This window comes from Oryx dammah, unplaced genomic scaffold, assembly GCF_014754425.2.
Source record: "Oryx dammah isolate SB20612 unplaced genomic scaffold, SCBI_Odam_1.1 HiC_scaffold_7, whole genome shotgun sequence".
Lineage (NCBI taxonomy): Eukaryota > Metazoa > Chordata > Mammalia > Artiodactyla > Bovidae > Oryx > Oryx dammah.
The window spans coordinates 15,289,203-15,314,184 of NW_024070191.1; the positions used below are offsets into that span (position 1 = coordinate 15,289,203).

The window sequence follows — 24,982 nt, forward strand, 5'->3', positions numbered from 1 at the left end:
TTAAACAGAGTCCACCTTTATTAGGTTACGGTTGGCTATTAACGGAGAGGGTTTGCGTTTAATTCTATCTGCTACATGATTAGAGCTATCCACAAAGAACATCTTGGTGGTACACAATGAGACTATAATTTTTCTGTATTCCTGCCTGAAATTTTGGTTCAGTAGTCCATATATGATCGCATTGAGGCAGCTGTTGAAATATGCCATATAGTAACTAGCCACAAACAGCCACTCGGGGATCCTGGGTGCCATGCTGGCGGGGTCCGAGGCCACAACGAGACCAATGAAGTTCAGAGGAGCCCAGCAAATGGCAAAGAGGACAAAAACCACAAACATGGTGACAAAATTCCTGAAGTCCTGGGGCTTCAGTTTCGGTTTATTGTCAGGATTCACCCTCCATCTGACCTGAAGAACCAGGGCCCAGATTCTCAGGTAACAGAAGATGACTACGAGCATCGGAACTATGAAATGGAACACCACCACCGCGATCGTGTAGGCTGAGCTGACGGACTGCGTGAAGGTACAGGAATAGATCCTCGGGTCGTACTGCAGGGTCCCCACACACAGGTTGGGCATGATCGCCACGAGCGTCAGCATCCATATCAAGAACACGTAGCAGAGGGAATTCGTGCTGCTATACAGCTTGTCGTATCTGAGGCTGTGGCAGATGCAGCAATAGCGGTTGATGGCAATTCCCATGATATTGAAAACGGACCCGATGACGCTCAAGCCCATCAGGAAGCCACTAAGTTGGCAATGCAGGGAGCTCAGGCTCCACCCATTGTTAACTATAGACGCCAGCGCCAAGGGGTACGGATACACGGCCACCAGCAGGTCTGCAACTGCCAGGCTCACCACAAACACATTCCCTAAAAGAGAAAGGTTTAGAAAACATGGGTTAGGGCCAGTCTCACACGGGTTGCATGGGTTTTCTTTCACAGGTGTTCAAGAAAGAGCTGTGTCGGCTGCTCGGATGACCCGGCAGTTCCTGAAAGACAGTGAAAAGTGTTGGTCACTCAGTCGTGCCCTACTCTCTGCGACCCCATGGACGGGAGCCCCCTTGGCTCCTCTGCCCGTGGGATTTTCCAGTCAAGGGGACTGGAGTGAGCTGCCATTTCCTTTGTGGGTAGGGCCAGTTTCACGCGGGTCTCATGGGTTTTCTTTCACAGGTTTTAAAAAAGAGCTGGGACTGCCACTCGGGTGACATGACATCACAGCTTCTGCTGCATTCTAAAAGAAGCGGAAGCCATTTCCCCGAGAACTGAACTCTTCACTGTCCTTATCAGATCAACTCCACTGTTCCCAAGCTCCCGGATTCCCCCAAACAAGGCATGTTTCGTGGTCAGAACTGTTCTCTTTTAACTCCTTGGTTTCTCTTGTGCTTAAAAAAAAAAAAAAAATCTTGAGTTCAGGATACGCCCATCATGTGTTTTATTCTGGAATCGTCTACATTATCTGAGAAACCTCATATTGCTTTTTTTTTAAACCTCAAGCCAGGCAGGACTTCCCTAAGTTCCAGGCCTTTTATCTCTCTCTAGCTCTTCAAAGGTTCTCAAATTCCTATTCCTGGAAAACAGAGGGCCCTCATCCATATCGTAGTTGTGAGAAAAAGCATCCCATTATCAGTGGCTGGGTTAGAATATTGGCTTCGCCCCTTACTAGCTGTCTAACTGGGGCAAGTTACATTATTACATCAAACTTCAATTTCCTCTTCTGTAAGTGGAGATAATGATGACATTGTCTTTACAGGGTATGATGAGGACTAAATGAGGCCATCTCTGTCAAGTACTGAGCAGTGTCTGTCACATGATAGGTGATCAATAAATTCTCTACAACTGTCTCACCTCAATCCAAAGGAAAAGGGAGAAATGCTTTTAAATTTTATAAACAAGGTAGAAAAATTAAACTCTAGATAATCAGGGTAAGTAACAATTTTATATGAACACAATAATTTAACATATTTTACAGTTTAAGTATACTCCAGTCAAATTTTACAAGCTCTTTTACAAGTATGTTAAAGTTAAGTCCCCTATATATGAATAAGTTCTGTCCTGAGAGCATATTAAGTCCAATTTGTTTGCATGTCCAACATAGTTAGCCTAGGAACCCAACTAGTAGAATTGGCTATATAGTACTGTACTGTAATAGGTTTATAATACTTTTCACACACATAATACATAAAAGTGCTAATCGCTCAGTCATGCACGACTCTTTGTGACACCATGGACTGTAGCTCTGTCCATGGGGTTCTCTAGGGGTGAACAGTGGAGTGGGTTACCATTCCCTTCTCCAAGAGATCTTTCCAACCCAAGGATCGAACCCAGGTCTCCTGCTTTACAGGCAGATTCTTTACCATCTGAGCCATCAGGGAAGCCAAAATACATAAAAAACAAACACAGAAAAAAATTAAACATTTTTAATCTTATAGATATTAAGAAGAGATGGCAAGAATACACAGAACTGTACAAAAAAGATGTTCACGACCCAGATAATCACTATGGTGTGATCACTCATCTAGCATGTGAAGTCATCCTGGAATATGAAGTTAAGTGGGCCTTAGAAGCATCATTAGGAAGAAAGCTAGTGGTGGGCTGCCATCTATGGGGTCACACAGAGTCAGACATGACTGAAGCAACTTAGCAGCAGCAGCAGCAGTGGAGGTGATGGAATTCCAGTTGAGCTATTTCAAATCCTGAAAGATGATGCTGTGAAAGTGCTGCACTCAATATGCCAGCAAATTTGGAAAACTCAGCAGTGGCCACAGGACTGGGAAAGGTCAGTTTTCATTCCAATCCCAAAGAAAGGCAATGCCAAAGCATCTTCTTCACTCTGCACTCTTCACTTGCTTCTGCACTCATCTCACACGCTAGTAAAGTAATGCTCAAAATTCTCCAAGCCAGGCTTCAGCAATACGTGAACCATGAACTTCCAGATGTTCAAGCTGGATTTAGAAAAGGCAGAGGAACCAGAGAACAAATTGCCAACATCCGCTGGATCATCAAAAAAGCAAGAGCGTTCCAGAAAAACATCTTTCTGCTTTATTGACTATGCCAAAGCCTTTGACTGTGTGGATCACAATAAACTGTGGAAAATTCTGAACGAGATGGGAATACCAGACCACTTGACCTGCCTCTTGAAAAACCTGTATACAGGTCAGGAAGCAACAGTTAGAACTGGACATGGAACAACAGACTGGTTCCAAATAGGAAAAGGAGTATGTCAAGGCTGTATATTGTCACCCTGCTTATTTAACTTCTATGCAGAGCACATCATGAGAAACACTGGGCTGGAAGAAGCACAAGCTGGAATCAAGATTGCCGGGAGAAATATCAATAACTTCAGATATGTAGATGACACCACCCTTATGGCAGAAAGTGAAGAAGAACTAAAGAGCCTCTTGATGAAAGTGAAAGAGGAGAATGAAAAAGTTGGCTTAAAGCTCAACATTCAGAAAACAAAGATCATGGCATCCAGTCCTATCACTTCATGGCAAATAAATGGGAAAACAGTGGAAACAGTGGCTGACTTTATTTTGGAGGGCTCCAAAATCACTGCAGATGGTGACTGCAGCCATGAAATTAAAAGATGCTACTGCTTGGAAGGAACCAACCTGGACAGGATATTAAAAAGCAGAGATATTACTTTGTCAACAAAGGTCCATCTAGTCAAGGATATGATTTTTCCAGTGGTCATGTATGGATGTGAGAGTTGGACTATAAAGAAAGCTGAGTGCCAAAGAATTGATGCTTTTGAACTGTGGTGTTGGAGAAGACTCTTGAGAGTTCCTTGGACTGCAAGGAGATCCAACCAGTTCACCCTAAAGGAAATCAGTCCTGGATGTTCATTGGAAGGACTGATGCTAAAGCTGAAACTCCAATACTTTGGCCACCTGATGCGAAGAGCTGACTCATTTGAACAGACCCTGATGCTGGGAGAGATTGAGGGCAGGAGGAGAAGGGGACGACAGAGGATGAGATGGTTGGATGGTATCATCGACTCAATGGACATGAGTTTGGGTGAACTCTGGGAGTTGGTGATGGACAGGGAGGCCTGGCGTGCTTTAGTCCATGGGGTCTCAAAGAGTCGGACACGACTGAGCGACTGAACTGAACTGAATCTTACAGTACTTTGAAAAATACAGTAGAACAACAGCTGGCACACAGGGGCTGTCATCAAGTGAACAGGCAAAAAGAATTACTGACAGGACGGGGGAGAGGAGGTGGGAGATGGTAGCGCCGATTGTCAGCAGTAGGTGATGGAGGGCAAGCTGCAACTTCACTCACACCTGACGTGGGTGGTACAGGTTCTGGTTCCTTGCTGGATTCAATTCTATCTCCCCTCTTGAAAAAACTGATCCTGTGTGGTCTGGATAGTAGCTCTTTTTGTTCTCATCATAAATAACGAGTAGCACTGAATCACATTGTGGAAGAAAGGCTGTTACAACCCTTGTGTACCATTCTATGTTCAGCTCCCATGTCTCAAAAGCTATTAGTGCCTCCCCAGACAGAACTTAGGTGGCTGGACATGTGAATGTACGTTGATATCTTTGAAAGTTTGCCGCTTGAAGGCTCATATGTAGGGGCCTTACTTTATTTACTTTTGTGGTTTGTTTTCCTTTGTTTCATACTCTTCTTCTGTCCTGAGCAGCTCCTCATCTAACTTTTCATTGCTCCCCATCACTCCCAGTCTGTGTTAAAAGAAATGCTTAGAACCTTCACTTCTTTGCCCCACCACACGGAAGAGCTTTCTCTTTTGAAGGTTCCTAAATCACTTAATTTTTACATCTTTCAATTTAGGAAACATTGTAATAAATTCCATTCAGTAAAAATGCATTAAGTGAATAGGTTCTGGGGAAATGAGAATGAACGGTCAGGATTCCTCCGACCCTCAATCTTAGAAAAACAAACACAATTTAAAAGAGAAGGAAGAAGTACAACATGAGTATGTACAGAAGACAAGACAGAGAGGAAGGGAGGGGGCTGGACAGAGTGGGAAGAACGTTTCAGGCAGACTGGTGTGTATTTTGCTTCGATTACATTTACTTGTAAACTTGGCTCTCTTCTGTGTCCACACTGTAGTCCCCTGAGATTCTCTGCCTGATATTTGTATCCTGAATAGTACCCAGCTGAGACTTCTGCTCTAATGTTCAAGGAAGTAAATTAAATTGTCTTCTCCCAACATCTGAAATAAAATAACCTTTGTGAGTTTTCTGTCTGAAAAATTCTATTCCATCCTGAAAAATGCTGCAAAGAAGTGAAGTAAAAAAGCTGCAGTGACTAAAAAAGGGAAGGTTTTGCATGTAAGTAGGCATTTCAGATAGATTGTCATGAAAACAATTTTCTTTGAAAATTGGTTATACTAAGCCAAATTGAAGCAATAAATACAAATTTATTTTTCCCACAGTTCAATTTCAATTACCAATAAAATGTTTAAATTCTAACATGGGCATATTTCAATAAATTTTTTGACTCAGCATGTTTAATACCTTAAAAATGAGTAGAATATATGAAACTCAGTTACAAATTAAATTGTCATCAAAACAGTACATTTTTACCCAGAACGTTATGATGACAAATGGGCTTGATATAGATTTTTAAGTTTTAAAAGATAATAAGTGATGTCACAAATTTCTTTCATGGCTTTAATCCTCTGCTCCATTTATTTTATAGTGATTATGCTTCTTTTCTCTTCAAATAATTACCATAATCAAATGATTCATTTACTTTTCTTTGAAAAGATCCTATTTTACAAGAGAATAAGAAAAAAAATGAAGCCTTAGATTCTATGCAGATGTTGTTGGGGAGCTCAGCTAGAGGCTTTGTCACAGCTGGGGGGTGCGTGCGTGTGTGTGTGCGTGCGTGCGTGCGTGCGTGTGTGTGTGTGTGTGTGTGTGTAGGAGGAAAGAGAGTTCCTATTTTTCATTTAAGAATTCTACCAGATAAGAGTATTCACAGTTAGACACCTTGTAAGGTCATCTCTTCCATCTCAGCTCTGGGTAACTCCGGATAGATACAACCTATCTGCTTTTACAGACACCTAGTGAAGAAGGCTGAGCGCCGAAGAATTGATGTTTTGAACTGTGGTGTTGGAGAAGACTCTTGAGAGTCCCTTGGACTGCAAGGAGATCCAACCAGTCCATTCTGAAGGAGATCAGCCCTGGGATTTCTTTGGAAGGAATGATGCTAAAGCTGAAACTCCAGTACTTTGGCCACCTCATGCGAAGAGTTGACTCATTGGAAAAGACTCTGATGCTGGGAGGGATTGGGGGCAGGAGGAGAAGGGGACGACAGAGGATGAGATGGCTGGATGGCATCACTGACTCGATGGACCTGAGTCTGAGTGAACTCCGGGAGTTGGTGATGGACAGGGAGGCTTGGTGTGCTGCGATTCATGGGGTCGCAAAGAGTCAGACACGACTGAGCAACTGAACTGAACTGAGGAGTCCACACAACCAGCATAGCGATGCACTCTGAAATTTAAAATAATCTCTGTTAATGGCTTACTGGGTTCCAGTCCTTCCTCCAAGGTTCAAGTCTGACCTCACTCTCCCTCTTGACATCCATCGTTTCTTCTCAACCGCTTTGTCTGTGAACTTCAGGCTTGGGATGGTTAATTTTATGTGTCAACTTGACACTACCTTGGTATATGTGGTTAAACATTTCTGGGTGTGTCTCTAAGGGTGTTTCAAAAAAAGTACTTTGAAATCAGTAGACTGAGTAAAGCAGAGGCCCTCCCCAGTGTGGATGAGCATCATCCAATTCACCGATGGCCTAAAGAAAACAAAAATTTGGAGGAAAGGAGAACTCAGCCTTGCTGGCTATCTACCGAGCGGGAACCTCGGTCTTCCCCTGCCCCTGGACTGGGACTTCTGCCTTAGACACTCCTGACTCAAAGGTCTTCAGACTCAGATTAGAACTCTGCCCTGGCTCTTCTGAGCCTCCAGCTTCAGATGGTAGACTGCGGGATGTCTCAGCCTCCCCAGTCATGTGAGCCAACTCTTCACGATAAACATAGCATCTTCAGTGTATATAAATGAAACGCATTTATCGCGGAAACTCTGATGAGTGCTGGGTGCTTCTGTTTACTGCAGCTGCGCCCTTCTCCAGAGAAATGCCCTTAGTGGAACAATGAATGACCAGCTGACCCTGGTGCACAAAGGCCAGCCCTCCTGCCTCGAGTGGTGACAACTGCATGGTTGGATTTACTCCTAGAGGCCCTCGCCTCATGATCAGGCCAAGTCTAGGCTTCACCAGCAATCCCACCCTTGCTTGACTCGTTCCCTGCCTGATCTCCTTCTCTCACTTCTGCTCCCTCCTGAGTGCACACTTTCTACAAAGCGTGGGCACCACACCTCTGATCTTGTTCTCAACTTCAGCTTTTAGGCAAAATAAGACAGACCTTCAGCTCCATGATGAGTCTGAGTGGTTTTCGAAAGAAGTCATCAGCTTCTCAGTGGAAAAATAGGAGCTAGTTCTATGCCATCTTACAAACCAAGCAACCAACCTCTTTGGGTACAAGTTATAGACTCTGCATGCTTCTTGGCATCACTTTTCAATTCTTTCATCCTCACTAGGGGTGGACATGCTTCCTACATCTCACCTCCACCTATGCGTGGAGGTCTGTCTTCCTCTAAGGCTGTATTTGAGATTCAGGACTGTGAGAAGGAATCTTTCAATCCTCCCTGACAGCAAGGTGCCTGGCACATAACAGGTACTAAGAACTGTTTCCTGGATGAACAAATACATCCCTACTCTCTAAACAACAGAAATTGTGTGCTCTTATCTGCCCGAATTTGGGTTTCTCAACAGACCAATATTCATTCCTCTCTCGTTTTCAGCCTGGACTTCACCCATATGCAGAGCACAGTTAGAGACTCACTGAATTCATTGCTCATAAAGATTTTTTTCAACTCCCCCCCACAAAAAACCCTGCTGTGCCTGGACTTTAACATCAAACTGGTAAAGATCAATTAAAATGGTGGGGGGGATGAGCTTCAGCTACTCTTGGAAACATTTTTCATTTGTTTTAAGTAGCAAATCCATAGACTCAGCTCTGAGAAATCTGGTTTAATGAAGACTCTGTTTATAAACCTGGATGATATAAAAAATTCCATGTGTTTATTAAACTTTAAGGGTAGGACAGGAGAAAGTTGAGATGTTGAAGGTGATAGGGTGCAGTACAGGGAATGCAGAAGGCTTATTTTGCACATCAAAGCTCACTGGCCCTGTCTTACATTCTTGAACTTCAAAGGACTGTATCTCAGAAACGTGTCTTTTTAGATTATCAGAGGGAGTGTGGACCAGATGCTCCGAAACAAGCCACACCTGAGTTCAAATCCTGACTATGTCGCTTGCTAGATGACCTCGAGTAAATCAGAGCCTCAGTCTCTTCATATGTAATAAGTCACGATACTAACAGCCATGGTGAAGATGCAAGAGAACGCACGGAATGTGCTTGGCTTTGGATAAACACACATTCCTTACTTCTCCTTGGCTGTGGTGGAAACAGCATTCAGCTTCATAAAAGGTGGCTCGCCGGAGCAGATGCACACCAGGGCTGGAGGAAGCTTCTCGTCCACCCTGGCTCTTCCCTGGATCCCTGTCACCTTGCAAGGGGCCTACTCCAGGCAAATAAGCCCGCTTTTCTTTTTTTGTTATTATTATTTTTACTTTACAATATTGTATTGGTTTTGCCATACATCAACATGAATCCACCACAGGGGTACACGTGTTTCCAATCCTGAACCCTCTTCCCACCTCCCTCCCCATACCATCTCTCTGGGTCATCCCAGTGCACCAGCCCCAAGCATCCTGTATCCTGCATTGAACCTAGACTGGCGATTCGTTTCTTATATGATATTATACATGTTTCAATGCCATTCTCCCAAATCATCCCACCCTTGCCCTCTCCCACAGAGTCCAAAAGACTGTTCTATACATCTGTGTCTCTTTTGCTGTCTCACATACAGGGTTATCGTTACCATCTTTCTAAATTCCATATATATGCGTTAGTATACTGTATTGGTGTTTTTCTTTCTGGCTTACTTCACTCTGTATAATCGGCTCCAGTTTCATCCACCTCATTAGAACTGATTAAAATGTATTCTTTTTAATGGCTGAGTAATACTCCATTTTGTGTATGTACCACAGCTTTCTTTATCCATTCATCTGCTGATGGACATCTAGGTTGCTTCCATGTCCTGGCTATTATAAACAGTGCTGCGATGAACATTGGGATACATGTGTCTCTTTCTATTCTGGTTTCCTCGGTGAGTATGCCCAGCAGTGGGATTGCTGGGTCATAAGGCAGTTCTATTTCCAGTTTTTTAAGGGCACTGTTCTCCATAGTGGCTGTACTAGTTTGCATTCCCACCAACAGTGTAAGAGGGTTCCCTTTTCTCCACACCCTCTCCAGCATTTATTGCTTGTAGACTTATGGATCGCAGCCATTCTGACTGGCGTGAAATGGTACCTCATTGTGGTTTTGATTTGCATTTCTCTAATAATGAGTGACGTTGAGCATCTTTTCATGTGTTTGTTAGCCATCTGTATGTCTTCTTTGGGGAAATGTCTGTTTAGTTCTTTGGCCCATTTTTTGATTGGGTCATTTATTTTTCTGGAATTGAGCTGCAGGAGTTGCTTGTATATTTTTGAGATTAGTTGTCAGTTGCTTCATTTGCTTTTCTTTTTAAAACTTTCTCTTTGGCTGCGCTGGGTCTTTGCTGTGGTGTGCTGGCTTTTCTCTGGTTGTGGAGCATGGGCTTAGTTGTTCTGCAGCATGTGGAATCTTCCCGAATCAGGGATAGAATCCGTGTCTCTCTCCTGCATTGGGAGGTGGATTCTTAACCACTGGACTACCAGGGAAGTCCCCAAACAAACCTACTCTTACCCTCCTGTTCCCTCCGGCTATCAGCCTCTTCCTCTCCCCTCCAATTTGTCAAGCAAGGCTGTCTATTTCCTTTCCACCAATTTTGAATTCACTTTCTAGAATATCTGGGTGCTACTCACACCACGTTGCTTAAACTTCTCTCCAGTCATCGGTGACGTTCTTCCTGACCCCTTCTCTCCGCCTTCATCCTCCTTAAAGTCTCTGAAACATAACACCCTGTTCCCAGGAGACCTGTCCTTAGACTACCTTGCCTGAATAGTAGAAGTGCTGTTCCTACACCGCACGGCTGCGTGTGAGGATAGCTTGGCCCTCTGGCCACCTCCACCCTACTTCCTTCCTGGGTCTTCAGTCTCTTTCTCTGTCGTGCTGCACTTCCCCATTCTGCTCCTTAATTCGGCCATGACTCCCTAACACTGTGAACACAGATGACGACTAGCTGCTCTTAACTGTTAGATAAATGCAGCCTCTCTACAATAAAAGAGATTAAGAACACCATAAGGAGCTCAACATAAAGGAATACAGTACAGAAACGTACCACTGCACATCACCTATGTTTCAATTTAAAAAATACAAAAAAGGACTTGAGAAAAAAAAAGGTAATACACCTGACCCTCTTGCCCAAGCTCAATTTTGAGTTTTTAAAGATGTGAAATCTTACTTAAGGATTCTGCTCATTTTCTAGATCTGGTCATTCTGTTCTTAGAAGGATGGGTCAGAGAGACACCTGTAATATGTAAATACCCATATTATAGCCATATTGATCCAGTCTTTCAACTTTACACTGACTACAAATTACTCACGTCTGCACTATTTTTTATATCACAGAATGAGGGAGGAAACTTTAAAGACAGAAATGGAACACTTGAACCACATTTTTTAAAAGGCAACCAAAAAACTCTATTGACTCTACTTGGGATGTGTGTGTGTTAGCTCAGTCATGTGGGACTCTGCGACCCCATGGGCTGTGGCCCATCAGGCTCCTCTGACCATGGGATTTTCCAGGCCAGAATACTGGAGGGGGTTGCCATGTCCTTCTCCAGGGGATCTTCCTGACCCAGGGATCGAGCCCAGGTCTCCTGTGTCTTCTGCACAGCAGGAAGATTCTTTCCCCACTGAGCCCCTGGGGGTAGTCTTTATTTCCTTAGACACCTTTCCTGGTTTTGAAGGTCTCAGGGAAATGCCAGCTTTAGTAGACAAATTAATGCCACTTAATAATATTGCTATTTAATTAGAGAAGAACTCTAAATTGCTAAATTAAAAAAAAAAAATTTCTGTCAATATTAAAACTGGTGGGACTTGCCTGGTGGTCCAGTGGTTAAGAGTCTGTAAAGAGTCTGTGCTTCCAACACAAGGGGCACAGGTTTGATCCCTGGTCAGGGAACTAAGATTTCGTATGCCACACAAGGTGGCCAGTAAATATTAGAAATGGTACAGTCATATCATTGCCCTTTTTATATGCTAAAATTAAATGAGAAATAAAAAATGCTAACAGTACAGAACTATAAGATTCTCATAAAACTAAGTTTTAAAACTTCAAAATTTGGTTCTTTTTCTGATGTACTTAGAGAATATTTAAAAAGCATACATCTAAAGTATATGCATACATCTATATAGTATATGCATGATATATATAAACATATATATTTGTTACATGTAGCAACCTTTGTAAAAAACTTATTTGGTAAAAGAATGAGAATAACTGAAAGTACTTCAAACTCTAAATAGAGGAAATAATTAATGTCAGCTAGTAGAATAAGTCAAGTAAAAAGGGCACAAATGAAATTAAAACTTACAAAAAAACTAGCAAATAAAACTTTTAAAAGTATACATTAAAATGTAAACCAAATCTTAAAATTAATTAACTGGAATACTGTTTGTTTTGCCAAAGAACTATGTCCCAAGCTCCAATATTATCCTAGACTTTGTACCTAGGAGACACCCAACAAGTATTTAAGTAAAGAAAAAAAAAAAGAAGTTGAATGTATGGAAGATAAAAGTACATTATCCCTTTCTAGATCACAAGAGAGTTTTGTATTCCTAAGTGTTTCAGAAAATTACATAAGAAAAAATACAAATCATTGATTATAAACATTTATTATCTGCCATTTAATAGATACATGAGAAAATTCTTATGAATTTAAGTTAGCAGGTTGGTCCTCGAACCTTCCCCAATAAGTATTTCTTCAGGCTATATTAATTTCTTCACAAGATATAGGGCCAATATATTCTCCTTAAAGCTCTGCTTTTGTCTCTATTCTTGACTCTTACTATTGCCTCTAATGATGTTCTCTCATTCATTTGCCCTTAAAGGAAAGGTCACATTTCTCTGTTTATTACCCTCTATTCTTTCATCCTGAGGTTACACTTTTAAAAATGCTCATGACTACTTTAAGCTCCAGCTATCACCTACCTATCAACTTGAAAAGTTTTCCTGTTATATAACATGTTCTGAGTCTTACACCTTTACATTCCATGTTTTATTTTTATTTGAAAATAAAAGAAGAAAATTTTAAAAGTACCTTGACTGCAGCCATGAAATTAAAAGACACTTTCTCCTTGAAAGAAAAGCTATGACCAACCTAGTCAGCATATTAAAAAGCAGAGACATTACTTTGTCAATCAAGGTCCATCTAGCCAAAGCTATGGTTTTTCCAGTAGTCATGTATGGATGTGAGAATTGGACCATAAAGAAAGCTGAGCACCAAAGAATTGATGCTTTTGAACTGTGGTGATGGAGAAGACTCTTGAGAGTCCCTTGGACTGCAAGGAGATCCAACCAGTCCATTCTAAAGAAAATCAGTCCTGAATATTCATTGGAAGGACTGATGCTGAAGCTGAAGCCCCAATACTTTGGCCATCTCATGTGAAGAGTTGATTCATTGGAAAAGACCCTGATGCTGGGAAAGACTGGAGGTAGGAGGAGAAGGGGATGACAGAGGATGAGATGGTTGGATGGCATCACCAACTTGATGGACATGAATTTGCGCAAACTCCGGGAATTGGTGATGGACAGGGAAGCCTGGTGTGCTGCAGTCCACGGGGTCGCAAAGAGTCGGACACGACTGAGCTACTGTACTGAACTGAACCGAGAGAAGGTTATCTGTTGAAATGGGAGCCATGTTTTACATATGCTTAGCATTGTGGCTTGCATTTTGACAACCAACAAGGATTTGTATTGTCTCATATTGAAGGTATTCAATAAATACTTATTTAAATAAATACTCAGTTCTGCTGCTGCTGCTGCTAAGTCACTTCAGTCGTGTCTGACTCTGTGCGACCCCACAGATGGCAGCCCACCAGCCTCCCCCATCCCTGGGATTCTCTAGGCAAGAATACTGGAGTGGGTTGCCATTTCCTTCTCCAATGCATGAAAGTGAAAAGTGAAAGTGAAGTCGCTCAGTCATGTCCAACTCTTAGCGACCCCATGGACTGCAGCCCACCAGGCTCCTCCATCCATGGGATTTTCCAGGCAGTTCAATCAGCACCAAAAGTGCTCAACATCAAAGCAAGTAAGCATCCTTTTAAGCCATAAGCTCAACAACTCAAATTCACCCTGAAATAGTCTAAATAGTATTCAGACTCAAGTAGATTCTTTTTTTTTTTCTTTTTGTCCATTTCTCTAAGACTAATTTCTTCAGTGTGGTTGCCAAAAATGTACAGCTCTGTGGGAGAAAAAAAAATTTAGAGAACATCAATCAGAAAACCCAAAAGTTTATCCTTCATTTGCAGCATTATTAAATTTCACTAAATTTCCTTGAGCTATCACCCAGAGTCCTCTGGTTTCAGGTCAGCTAACCTATTTGAAAGTTGAGAAGATTAGGTTGCTGATTAAGGAATCAGCTTTGTGAATGAGAACAGATAATATTGATGACATCATGCAATGTCCTAAACAGGCAAAAAATGCTTCTTTCATGTCAATGTATGGCAAAACCAATAGAGAATTGTAAAGTAAAATAAAAACAAAAACAAAAACAATCCATTAATGGCCTCTTTGGTAGCCTAGAAAATCCTTAGTGTGTGTATTTATTTTTTAGAAGATAGGGCATTTCTGTTAGACAACTGAAAAAATATGTAGGAAAAACAGGGAAATTCAAGGTACCTTGTAATGATCTTACTGCTACTGCTAAGTCACTTCGGTCGTGTCCGACTCTATGCGACCCCCTAGATGGCAGCCCATCAGGCTCCCCCATCCCTGGGATTCTCCAGGCAAGAACACTGAAGTGGGTTGCCATTTCCTTCTCTAATACACGAAAGTGAAAAGTGAAAGTTGCTCAGTCTCCCAGCGACCGCCATGGACTGCAGCCCACCAGGCTCCTCTGTCCATGGGACCCTCCAGGCAAGAGTACTGGAGTGGATTGCCATTACTATTCACCTCAAATGTTCTAGCTTTTATTTTTCAAAGGTGTTAATAAAGAACAAGCAAAACAAGCTTGGAGGCTCAATGGAGATTTAAAATGACTTCCAAGGCAGACATTTTTCAAAGCAGGTTTTTTTTTTGTTTTTTTTTTTTTAAAGCAGAACCCTCAAATGTTAGTGAGAAATAAAAGCAGGTGGTTTATATTTTATCCTTGGTTGACTTTTTAAATTGCCAAGAGAAAACTGATTCTGAAAGCTGGCAAAAGTAAGTTCTATCTCATCCATGATTAATTTAATGCTGAAAATTACTGCTTTCTTATGAGACTGAATGACAGGAAGAATGCAAGATCCAAATTTAGCCATGTGGATCCAAATTCAATCATGTATTTAGGAATCTAAAACCACTGCCCTAATGTTTCCAGGGAATTTGACAAGTCTGGAAAAATTTAGAGTTCCATATTAAAATACTTAAAAAAAAAAACAAAAACAGTGCCTAAGCATGCAAAGGAAAACATCAATACAATGTCTTTAAAGGTAACATATTGCCTTGAGTCAATAATTTCAAACATCGTGGAGAATAACAGGAAGAAAATAACAGTCTGAGAAGAAATAAAATCAGATTAGGGATTTTATTAAACATTAACTTTGTTAAGCCTGAAATCATTCTCCATTCTACAAGTTTGTACATAAAAGTTAGATCATAACTTTCTCAATAATAACATACCTGTCTGAGAAAATTTTCGTAGCTTCCAGGACTAATACATTTTAACTTAAAGAACAGTTTGGCTATTGAGATAATCAGTCTCTCAGAGGGTGGATATTGAAATAATCAGAATCTCAGCCCTACTTAGCTGTGAAAGGTAATGTTCATTACAAATGGGGAAACTGAGGCATCAGAGAATTTCCATAAATTTGCATAATGCTGCAGGAGAATTAGATCCTAAATCTTCAATTTCTGACATTACATCTCTTGCCATGCATAGCCTCCAAGTTCTTTTTAAAAATAGGTTAAAAAAACCCTGAGCAATAATAAATAAAAACAACATAAGAATTACTCACAGAATACACACTAGTACTAACACAAAAAGAACTGTCAGTTGTTCAGTTGTGTCCCACTCTTTGAGGTCCCATGGACTGTAGCCCACCAGGCTCCTCTGTCCAAGCGATTTTCCAGGCAAGAATACTGCAGTGGGTTGCCATGTCCTTCTCCAGGGGATCTTCCCGACCCAGGGATCAAACCAGGGTCTCCTGCATTGCAGGCAGATTCTTTACCATCTGAGCCACCAGGGATAAAATAATAATACTTTTATTTATAAAGTATTTTATGACTTCAAAGTGATAGGTATATAGGTGGATGGGTGGGCAGAATCTAAGTTTATCCTCCCAGCATCCCTGTGAGATAAGTACCCCACTGGACAGATGGACAAGCTGAGGTTTAGAGAGATTAAAAAACTGGGCTCTAAACATACCACAAATAAAAGTATTGCAAATACAAGACTCAGCCTGAGTCTTCTGACATTAATTGCTGTGCGCCTTCCACTGTACTACATTGGGCTGTGTGCTGAGATAAGAAATACTGATCATTTATCTGTGAATTTGGGGGTTTAGTTTCCTTTATCTACCTGAGGAGGCTGTTATAAGGACAAAGAAAACAAAATGTGGGAAAGTACTTTGAAAACTGTAAATTGCTGTATAAATTGTAAGTGCAAAGCAGTAGACATTCCAAACAAGTTATTTTTCCACTTTATGCACAGACATTGGACCAAATTTGCTGTCTGTGAAAGTGTGACACGAAGTACAATTCCAGCAGTTTCCTGCTTTAATTTTTCTCAAGCTTGAAAAACACTTCAAACACAAATTCATAAATAACTTAAAAATAGAACGGTAGAGTTGAAAAGCTGAATTCCTTTAATAATCGGGGTTGGTAATTTGATATGGATGCTGTAAAATATTTATGCGTTAAATGGAAATGTTGACCAAAGATGGCCAGTGATTTTTGCAAAATTGCGTATGAACCAGAGTAATAAAAAGGAGGCTTCAGTTTTATTACAAAAGGTTTAGATTTACCATTAAAAACACCAGACAGATCAGTGAGGAATACTGTATATCTTAGAATCTAGGCCTTTGTTACTATTTTAGTTACCTTATACCTGATATCATGGATATTCAGCATATCACAGGAAAGCATCATTGACAGTGGGAAGAGAATGTAAGGTGCAGAATGAATGCGTATTGAAAAAGAAACCAATACAATATTGAAAAGTAATTAACCTCCAATTAAATAAATTTATTTAAAAAAAGAAAAAGAAAGTTCCTGGGGACTTCTTGGTGGTCCATTGGCCAAGACTACATGCTCCCAATGCAGGGGGCCTGGGTTCCATGCCTGGTTAGGAAAACTAGATCCTGCATGCCCCAGTGAAGACCTGGCACAGCAAAATAAATAATTTTTTTTAAAAGAAAGTTCCCGAAAGGATAAAATGACTCAGAAGTGTTGAAAATAAGTTGTTTTTATTTTCCTTTTTGGATTCGGGCACTTGGTTCATATATAAATAGTTTAGATTCTGCTGTGTTTTTCTTTGGCTTTAAAGAGTTCACAGAACTCTGGGTTTTAAATCACCAGGAAACCATGTGACTAAGCCACTTTCATGACCTCTACATGGACATTCCAAATTGATACTGCGGGAGAGACTGTCTGATTCTTTATTTTAGAACCACTTCTAACATCCGCCTTTGAACACCTCCGTGAGAGGGAAGCATTTGCTTATGGGAACCCGTTGTTCTCCAGGTGTGCATTGTTGCAAATTGAATGGCCAGGCTGGCCATCTATTGAGGCCATTCCTCCTGAGTAGTTACAGCTTGAAATGGTCATGAAAGGCCTGGAGGAGCCCCTCTCTCCTTGATGGCCCACCCAGAGGCATTCAGGATTGCTTGCTCACATACTCTGCTGGTCAGCTCATCATATGTGTCCCTGGCTCATTCTGCCCAAACTCATGAGAACCTCATTATGCCCCAGAGAAGTAACCCATTGTTCCGTAACCAGAAAGAGGCCCATCAGAACAGGATTGAATTATTCTGGGTAGTCGGTCACTTCATGCTCTTCCAAGGAAGGAAAACCATATGGAAAATTTCTAAGATTTGTAAACATTTCTTGGGAGATAAAGTGGGGGAAGAAGATGTTATTAAGATATTTTCCTCCAGCCAGTATATGACAAATGAACCAGGCAGTTTAGGACAAGTGAGGCATACTTTCGTAAGAACTACGACACCAATTATCACCATCTACACACACAGTCTAGTCAGTTTCATAGCACTATGATTCCCAGCTTTGTAGTCAGTTTCATAATCACATAAATGAAAGGACTCAGAATCAGAAAGGACTCAGAGATCTTGTCCATCAATTTACTGAAGTGCAAACAGTCCAAAGAGATGATGGATAAACACAGATCCATTCAGGAAAGAAGGCCCAGAGCCTCGGTTCTGGACCCATTCTCTTCCCAAGCTCCTTCCACACCTCCCTATAGGATCTGATTCACTGGTCTCCCACACAAGACCTCTCAACTTACGAGCAGCTGCACATACTTATACTTATTTCCACCCTATCCCTGACTCTAAATCCACTCTCTATTATCATGTCATGAACCCGAACCCTCTTCTGACATTTCTGAATTAATAAGAGAAGCTCTGACCCACACCACTCTTTCCCATCCTCACAGGATCCCAAGAGGCTCAGAATTCAGACAAGACAGGTTGTTTTTCAGAAGCTCATGAGTTCAGGTGATCTAGCAATTCTGAAGATTATTTCAGCCATATTGTTGGTCTGAATGCTCTTGTGGACTAGCTAGCATAAGAACCAAAATATCATATACAATATTCTTCTAGGAAATCCATAGTGTGTTAATCACTCAGTCATGTCTGACTCTTTGTGACCCCATGGACCATAGCCCGCCAGGCTCCTTGGTCCATTGAATTATCTGGGCAAGAATACTGGAGTGGGTTGCCATGCCCTTCTCCAGGGGACCTTCCCGACTCCAGGTCTCCTGCATTGAGGGTAGACTCCTTGCCATCTGAGCCACCACGGAGTGAACTTGTACCACACAACACACTTATAAGTTCAGGGCTATTTTTTGCTGATGCTCAACAGACACAATTAGGAAAAAGAGATTCAGGTATGACTTTTACTAAGTGACTGAATCTAATTATGTGGTTGAAGAAAATCAGAGACCAAAGAGCAAAAAGCAGACAATGGAGAAGAACAAAAGAGAAGGCAAACAGAGAAAGGAGGGGAAGGAGGCAAAAAAAAAAAGCTAGCGCAGGTGATGAGAATGGTCAAGGGCCCAATCAAGCAGCTATGAACACATTCACTGGGACCCAGGCTGCAGAACTGATGACCAGGTGGTGAGTGTGGTCAAGGTTAACAGAGATGGCAGCAAACACTGTCCTTCATGGCCTGAGCAAAGGATACAAGCAAGGAGTCAAGTTCAACACAGGCAATAATCTGCTCACAGATGATAGAAAAACTTCAGGGTGGTGGTTTTCAGTACTTGGATTCTGCATAAATTCTAGTTCAAGCTGTGCCATCTATCAACACCCTTGTTTCAAATCATTTCCCAAAAGTGATGGTCACTTGTGTAAATAAATATGTTAAAATACACTGAGCTGTACACTTACGTTTTATGCATGTTACTAAGCTATACCTGAATTTGAAAATAATATTAGGTAGGCATTGCTAAGACCTAAAAGCATCTGAAGACCAGCCCTGGAGCATCCAAGTTTAAAATTCACAAGTCAAGGCAGAGGCTCCATGTTTTCTCCATAGTTTGTGCAGCCCTTCCACGTGGTGACACAGGATAGACAGGAATAATGTTCAATATTGATCTGAAAGAAACAAGTGTGGGAGTGGAATACCAGTGTTGATCACCCAGTCTTGGTCACTCTGGGAATGTTTTTGGTTTTTTTTACTCTACTGAAAGTTTACCCCACTATGCACCAAACTGAAAAATAATAATAAACCTCTTTAGAAAGGTATATTTCTAAACAATTGCATCCTTGTCTTCTTAAGCAGAACATCCTGAATGTGATCAGGTCTTTCCTTGATGGCTCAGGGTCATAGGTAACAAATCCATCATTGCGCTCTGTTCTTCTTGAGATCGGTTAATGCTGGGCAGTTATTTGTTTCTGTACAAAGTTCCCATAAAAGGCTGTGCTTGTTCAGCTTTCCAGACCTGCTTTTAATGAGTCTGTTTCTACCCATGCTGTTTGCCAAGTGTACCATTCCCTTATATGTGTCAATCTTCCTTCTAATTCACTGCTTATAATTTATGAGGGTGCAGATACTAGCCTCAGAGGTTTGTGGCACTCCAATGCAGAACAAATCAGCCATGGGTGAGAGCCCATTACTTTTGCTTACTTCCATTTATTGCCTATTTTCTGTAGACGTTATACTTCCAGATAATTAAATTTTAAATAAATAAATCTTGCTTTATCTTTTAACCTAAAGTTTTAAAGTACAACATGTATGTAGAAAAATGTGTAAGTCATAAGTCTACAGCTTATTTTAACAAACTGAATATGCCTGTGTTAGGTGTACCTAGGGAAAAAAACACACAATTACACTTGCTTTATGCTTTTCAACGTATGCATCATTTTCCACACGCAAAGTTTGCAAAGTATCCTTTTCCAAATGCATCATCTCACTAGGTAACCACAACAATCTGTGAGGCTGAAAGATTAGATATTTTCTGTATTTGACAAACGTGAAATGTGTGGCTTGGATGTCTTAACTGATTTCTTAGATCACAAGGTAGTTAGCAAGTATGAATGCCAATGTTTCAGTGCAGAAATCTTCCCATTACACTATGAAATTTGCTCAGAAGATGCAAATACGATACTGTTGGTTCTTAATATCAAATTTTGGACAGGAGCCCAGCAGACAGTCTGTCAGCACCTAAGATCCTGGTGGCTGGCTGGGGTTCGTGTCTGCGTCTGTTATGGTTCTGATGAACAGGACGAGGGGAGCTTACACAATCATGTCATTATACCACTTTCCCAAAAGAAAGTCCTAGTTCAAAGTTTAAGATCCCTTGGCACTCCTATTTTCTTATCTCACCTCTTCCTTTCTCTCCTATCCATCTTTTCATCCTTAATACCAATAAAATAAAATTGAAGGACTGTACAATCATAATTTTTCATAAGGATCCCAAAACTCATATTCGAATCAGTGATCTCTATCACTGTTTCATATTACCATCAATTCTGTTATTGTTTAGTCACTAAATCACGTCTGACTCTTTTGTGACCCCGTGGACTGTAGCCCACCACCCTTCTCTGTCCATGAAATTTCCCAGGCAAGAATACTGGTGTGGTTGCCACTTTGTTCTCCAGGGGACCTTCCTGAACCAGGGATCAAACCCGCATCTCCTGTGTATACTGCATCGGCAGGCAGATTCTTTAGCACTGAGCCACCTGGAAAGCCCACCATTCATTCTAGAAAACCTCAAATAGTTTGAATTGTAATAGTGGTTCTTTTGAATAAAAAGCCCCAATTACATAAGTATAGAAGTATCAAATATTTAAGGTCACCACAGGGCTGTCTCCTAGTTAGCTCCAGGAATGCAATGTTTTATAAACTCTATCAAAAAAATTGCTCAGCAAACAATCAAAATACAAAGCAGTGTGACAGGACAGCACCTTGTCTAAGTTCTTTTTCGTAAAGCATAAAGAAGTACACTTGTGCCAGGCATGTGGATATATATTTTTTTTTAATGAAAGGTTCTGTAGGATTCAAACTTTCCAAGTGCTGCAACTGTTGATATCAACGAAGTGAGGTAAGCTCTTGGAGAAAGATCTGAGAATTACACCCTACTTGACAATTTAGGGTTGAAAGCAAAGTCCTGTTATTAAACCCTAACCCAAGGAGTCAAAACAATCACTAACGCAATGAGACTATTGCACTGCAGATTAAGCCATCATAATCAGAGCAAGCATGCCCAGAACCTGGAGATCCAGGGTGCAGTGGGGACTGGCAGGAAATCAGTCCTGGTGAGAAAGCAGGTTTCTCAACTCTGCTCCTGGGATATGACAGAGAATTCTCATACCAGGCTCACAGCGCTGGTCTCCTCATATCCTTTTTTTTTTTTTAAGAAAATTCCATTTAACTTAAAAAAAGGAAACAAAAACATTTCACCCATTTGTCTCAACCTCTCTACCCATTTCCGGCAATCTATCCACAACGACCAATCTGTTTTCTGTATCACGAGCTTGTTTTTTTTTTGGGGGGGGTTGGATTTACATGTATGAGATATAATATGCTATTTGTCTTTCTCTGGCTGATTTATTTCCCTTAGCATAATGTCCTTAAGATCTATCTATGTTGTCACAGACAGCAAGATTTCATTCTATTGTATCCATTCAGTTCAGCTACTCAGTCGTGTCCAACTCTTTGCGATCCGATGGACTGCAGCACGCCAGGATTCTACTGTACGGCTGAGTAATATCCCATTGTGCATTTACACAACATTTTGTTTATCCTTTTAAGCTGTCAATGGACACTAATATTGCTTCCATATCTTGGCTACTGTAACCAATGCTGCAGTAGATGAACATAGAGGTGCATATATCTTTTCAAGTTAGTGTTTTGCTTTCTTTGGGTAAATACCCAGAATTGGAATTGCTGAATCCTGTGGTAGCTCTATTTTAAATTTTTTGAGGAACCTCCATACTGTTTTCCATAGTGGCTGCATCATCATTCCCACCAACAGTGTAGAAAGGTTCCTTCCCTCCACATCCTTACCATCACTTGTTCTCTCTTGTCTTTTTGATGATAGCCATTCTGACAGATGTGAGGTTCTATCTCATTGTGATTTTAATTTGCATTTCCCTGGCAATTAACTATAGTGAGCATCTTCTTTTATACCTGTTGACCACCAGTATGTCTTCAGAAACATGTCTATTCAGATCTTCTGCTCATTTTTTAATCAGATGTTTGGGTTTTTTGCTATTGAGCTGTATGAGTTCTTTATAGACTTTGGATATTAGCCCCTTGTCAGATATATAATTTGAAAATATTTTCTCCTATTCCATAGGACGCCTTTTCAGTTTGCATGACTTCCCTTGCTGTATAGAAGACATTTAGTTTGATATAGTCCCACTTGTTTATTTTTGCTTTTGCTGTACTTTTGATGTTGGATTCAAAAAATCAATGCCAAGACCAATGTCAAGGAGCTACAATCTACATTTTCTTCTAGGAGCCTCTTCCTGAAGGCGGAATTCCTTTTGGCAACCTTGTTTCAGCCAGTCAGTGAAGTGAGGTTATTCAATGGACCAACTCCAATTCAATTCATATTACCAAGTGTTGATTAATTCTTAAACTACGGACAGTGCCAAGCATTACAGAAAAAAGGGAGCCCTCTCAGAAAGGAACTCAACAAAATCAAATTGTTGACTGACTACCATTTAGAACAAAAATACTGCTTTTAACAAATTTGTAAGCACATGGTTCCTTCCTATCCCCACCCCCAGTTCCTAAAAGTTTGCCTCCAAATACAGAAGTAGCCATCTAGTTATCATTTAGAGGTCCAAATAGCCAGTGTCCTACGGACAAACTGTTCTGGGGCTCCCACCAAGGATAAACTAATTTCAATTCATTGCTTGAAGAAAAAAAAAATGAAGTTTAACTCAAGCACAAAGTTAGCTCTAGTAGTATAGTATATGAAAACACCCTCTTTATTACAACAGTATCTATGTTTAAAATGCAAATTTGTTTAACGAGGGGAGAATAATAGTCACTTTTCCAAGCAGGTATAGGTGTCTGTGGTGGTTCTTTGTATGCTAAAAACCGAAAACTCTTCCTGACAACAAAACTGAAAATACTTTCCCTATCATCTTGCCAGCTTACCTATTTTCTCATATTTGAACAAAGCTGGGAAAAATCGGTTACATGTCAAACCAAGCAATTGATTTATTCATTGATCTGATTTGAAAGGAACTTTCTGCAACCTATATGTGGTCTCTCTCAATCTAATAAAGCTCAGAAACTGAAAATTGTACAGTGGGTCCCCCCCTCTAAAAAATAAAGAAAATACGACTCTGACTTAGAAATTGAAGGCTTCTTAGTTGGTTCAAGAAAAAGTATTTCGGTCTCTATTTTTAAATATGACTCAAGGCCCCAGGTTTTAAGAAAAAAGTTTAAATTTTCTAGGAGCCAGTTGACAGCTCAAGGCAGCTGCGTGCTTGCAAAGGTGGCCGAACAGGGGAGAGGTTGCCGTCGGGGAAAGCTGGGGGCTTGCCTGTCCAGCCTGCTGGGTCCTGAGAGTCCCTACCTGCGTTCCTCAGCTTCTTGTTCCGATACACGGACAGGACCACCAGGAGGTTGCCCACGATGTCCACCACGATGGTGAAGATGAGGATGGAGGCGAGGGTGGCGGCCAGCCACGAGGGCCGCGGCCGCACGCCGTCCCCGGAGCCGGGCACCGGCTGCGAGACGTTGAGCAGCGCGCTGCTGCCGTTGCCTTTGGGGGTCCCGCCCGGTGAGCCCCACAGCCGCCCCGCCATCGCGCTGGCAGGGCCGGCGCGGGTGGATGCCCAGAGCGTCGAGATCCCGCCCCGCCGCCTTTTATGACCCCGGCTCCCGGCCCGCTGCGGCCGGACTCCGCACCTGCCGCCCCGCCCGGGACACCTGGCGCCGCCCGGGGCGCCGCTGACTGTGCGGACAGCGCCCCCGTGCGGGGAGCCCGGGCCGCCGCCTGCGTCCCAAGGGCACCCTGCGCCTTCTTTAAAAAAAAAAAAAAATTAATATTAATTTTAACTGGAGGCTAATTACTTTACAATATTGTATTGGTTTTTGCCATACATTGACATGAATCAGCCATGGTCCCCCATCCTGAGCCCTCCTCCCACCTCCCTCCCCATCCCATCCCTCAGGGTCATCCCAGTGCACCTGTGCTGAGCGCCCTGTCTCATGCATCAAACCTGGACTGGCGATCTGTTTCACATATGATAATATACATGTTTCAACGCTATTCTCTCAAATCATCCCACCCTCGCCTTCTCCCACAGGGTCCTTGCGCCTTCTTAAGGAACAAACGTTGTTGCTCTTTGGTCCAGGAAACCCTTCCATGCGCCATTAAACAGTGTCCCCTCTGGGACATTTCCCCAAATCAGGGCCAGACTGCTTGGGGTCCACCCCTACCTCAAATCAGGGTACCTTAGATAACCATCATATGCTCCAGGTTCCTCATCTGTAAAATGTGATGTTATAAAAAGTAACTCATCTAACCTCCTAGATGGTAAGAGATGAAAAAAGACAAGGAACTTTTGCAGTCAGGTGTCGCACCATCACCCCTCACCTCTGCTCTCCTATGGTGCAAATGCCATCCGTAATGGTGATCAGCTTCCCCAAAAGCTGTTTTGGGGACTTCTTGAACACTGTCCTTAAAACGACAAATTCTTGGCCTCAACCTTGTGCACGCCTCTACCTGCTTCCACTATGTAGGAAGAATGGAGAATGCTGTTGGCTTGAAATGATAGAAGGTTCCACTGAGAACACTGGCTCACAGCAATCATAAACTCATTGTGCTTTCAAATGTCAGGGATTAAATAGATTCTAAGGAGCCACAAGCTTTTGTCTATAGCTGTTCAATTCAGGCAATCATTTTCTACCAGACTTCTCCCAGGAACAGTATAGACCTAAACACCTTTACCCGCCAAATCCCCACGCTCTCCCTGCAGACATCTACAAGGC

At 41.7% G+C, this 24,982-nt stretch overlaps 1 protein-coding gene across 1 annotated transcript; it reads right to left on the reverse strand.

Moving 5' to 3' along the window:
* MTNR1A (melatonin receptor 1A) lies at positions 1 to 23,793 on the reverse strand. Its single transcript, XM_040243100.1, has 2 exons — positions 23,562 to 23,793; positions 1 to 869 (listed from the first exon to the last, which is right to left on the reverse strand). The coding sequence occupies exons 1-2, from the start codon at positions 23,791 to 23,793 to the stop codon at positions 1 to 3; spliced, it is 1,101 nt and encodes a 366-aa protein (XP_040099034.1).
* Positions 23,794 to 24,982: the final 1,189 nt, after the last annotated feature.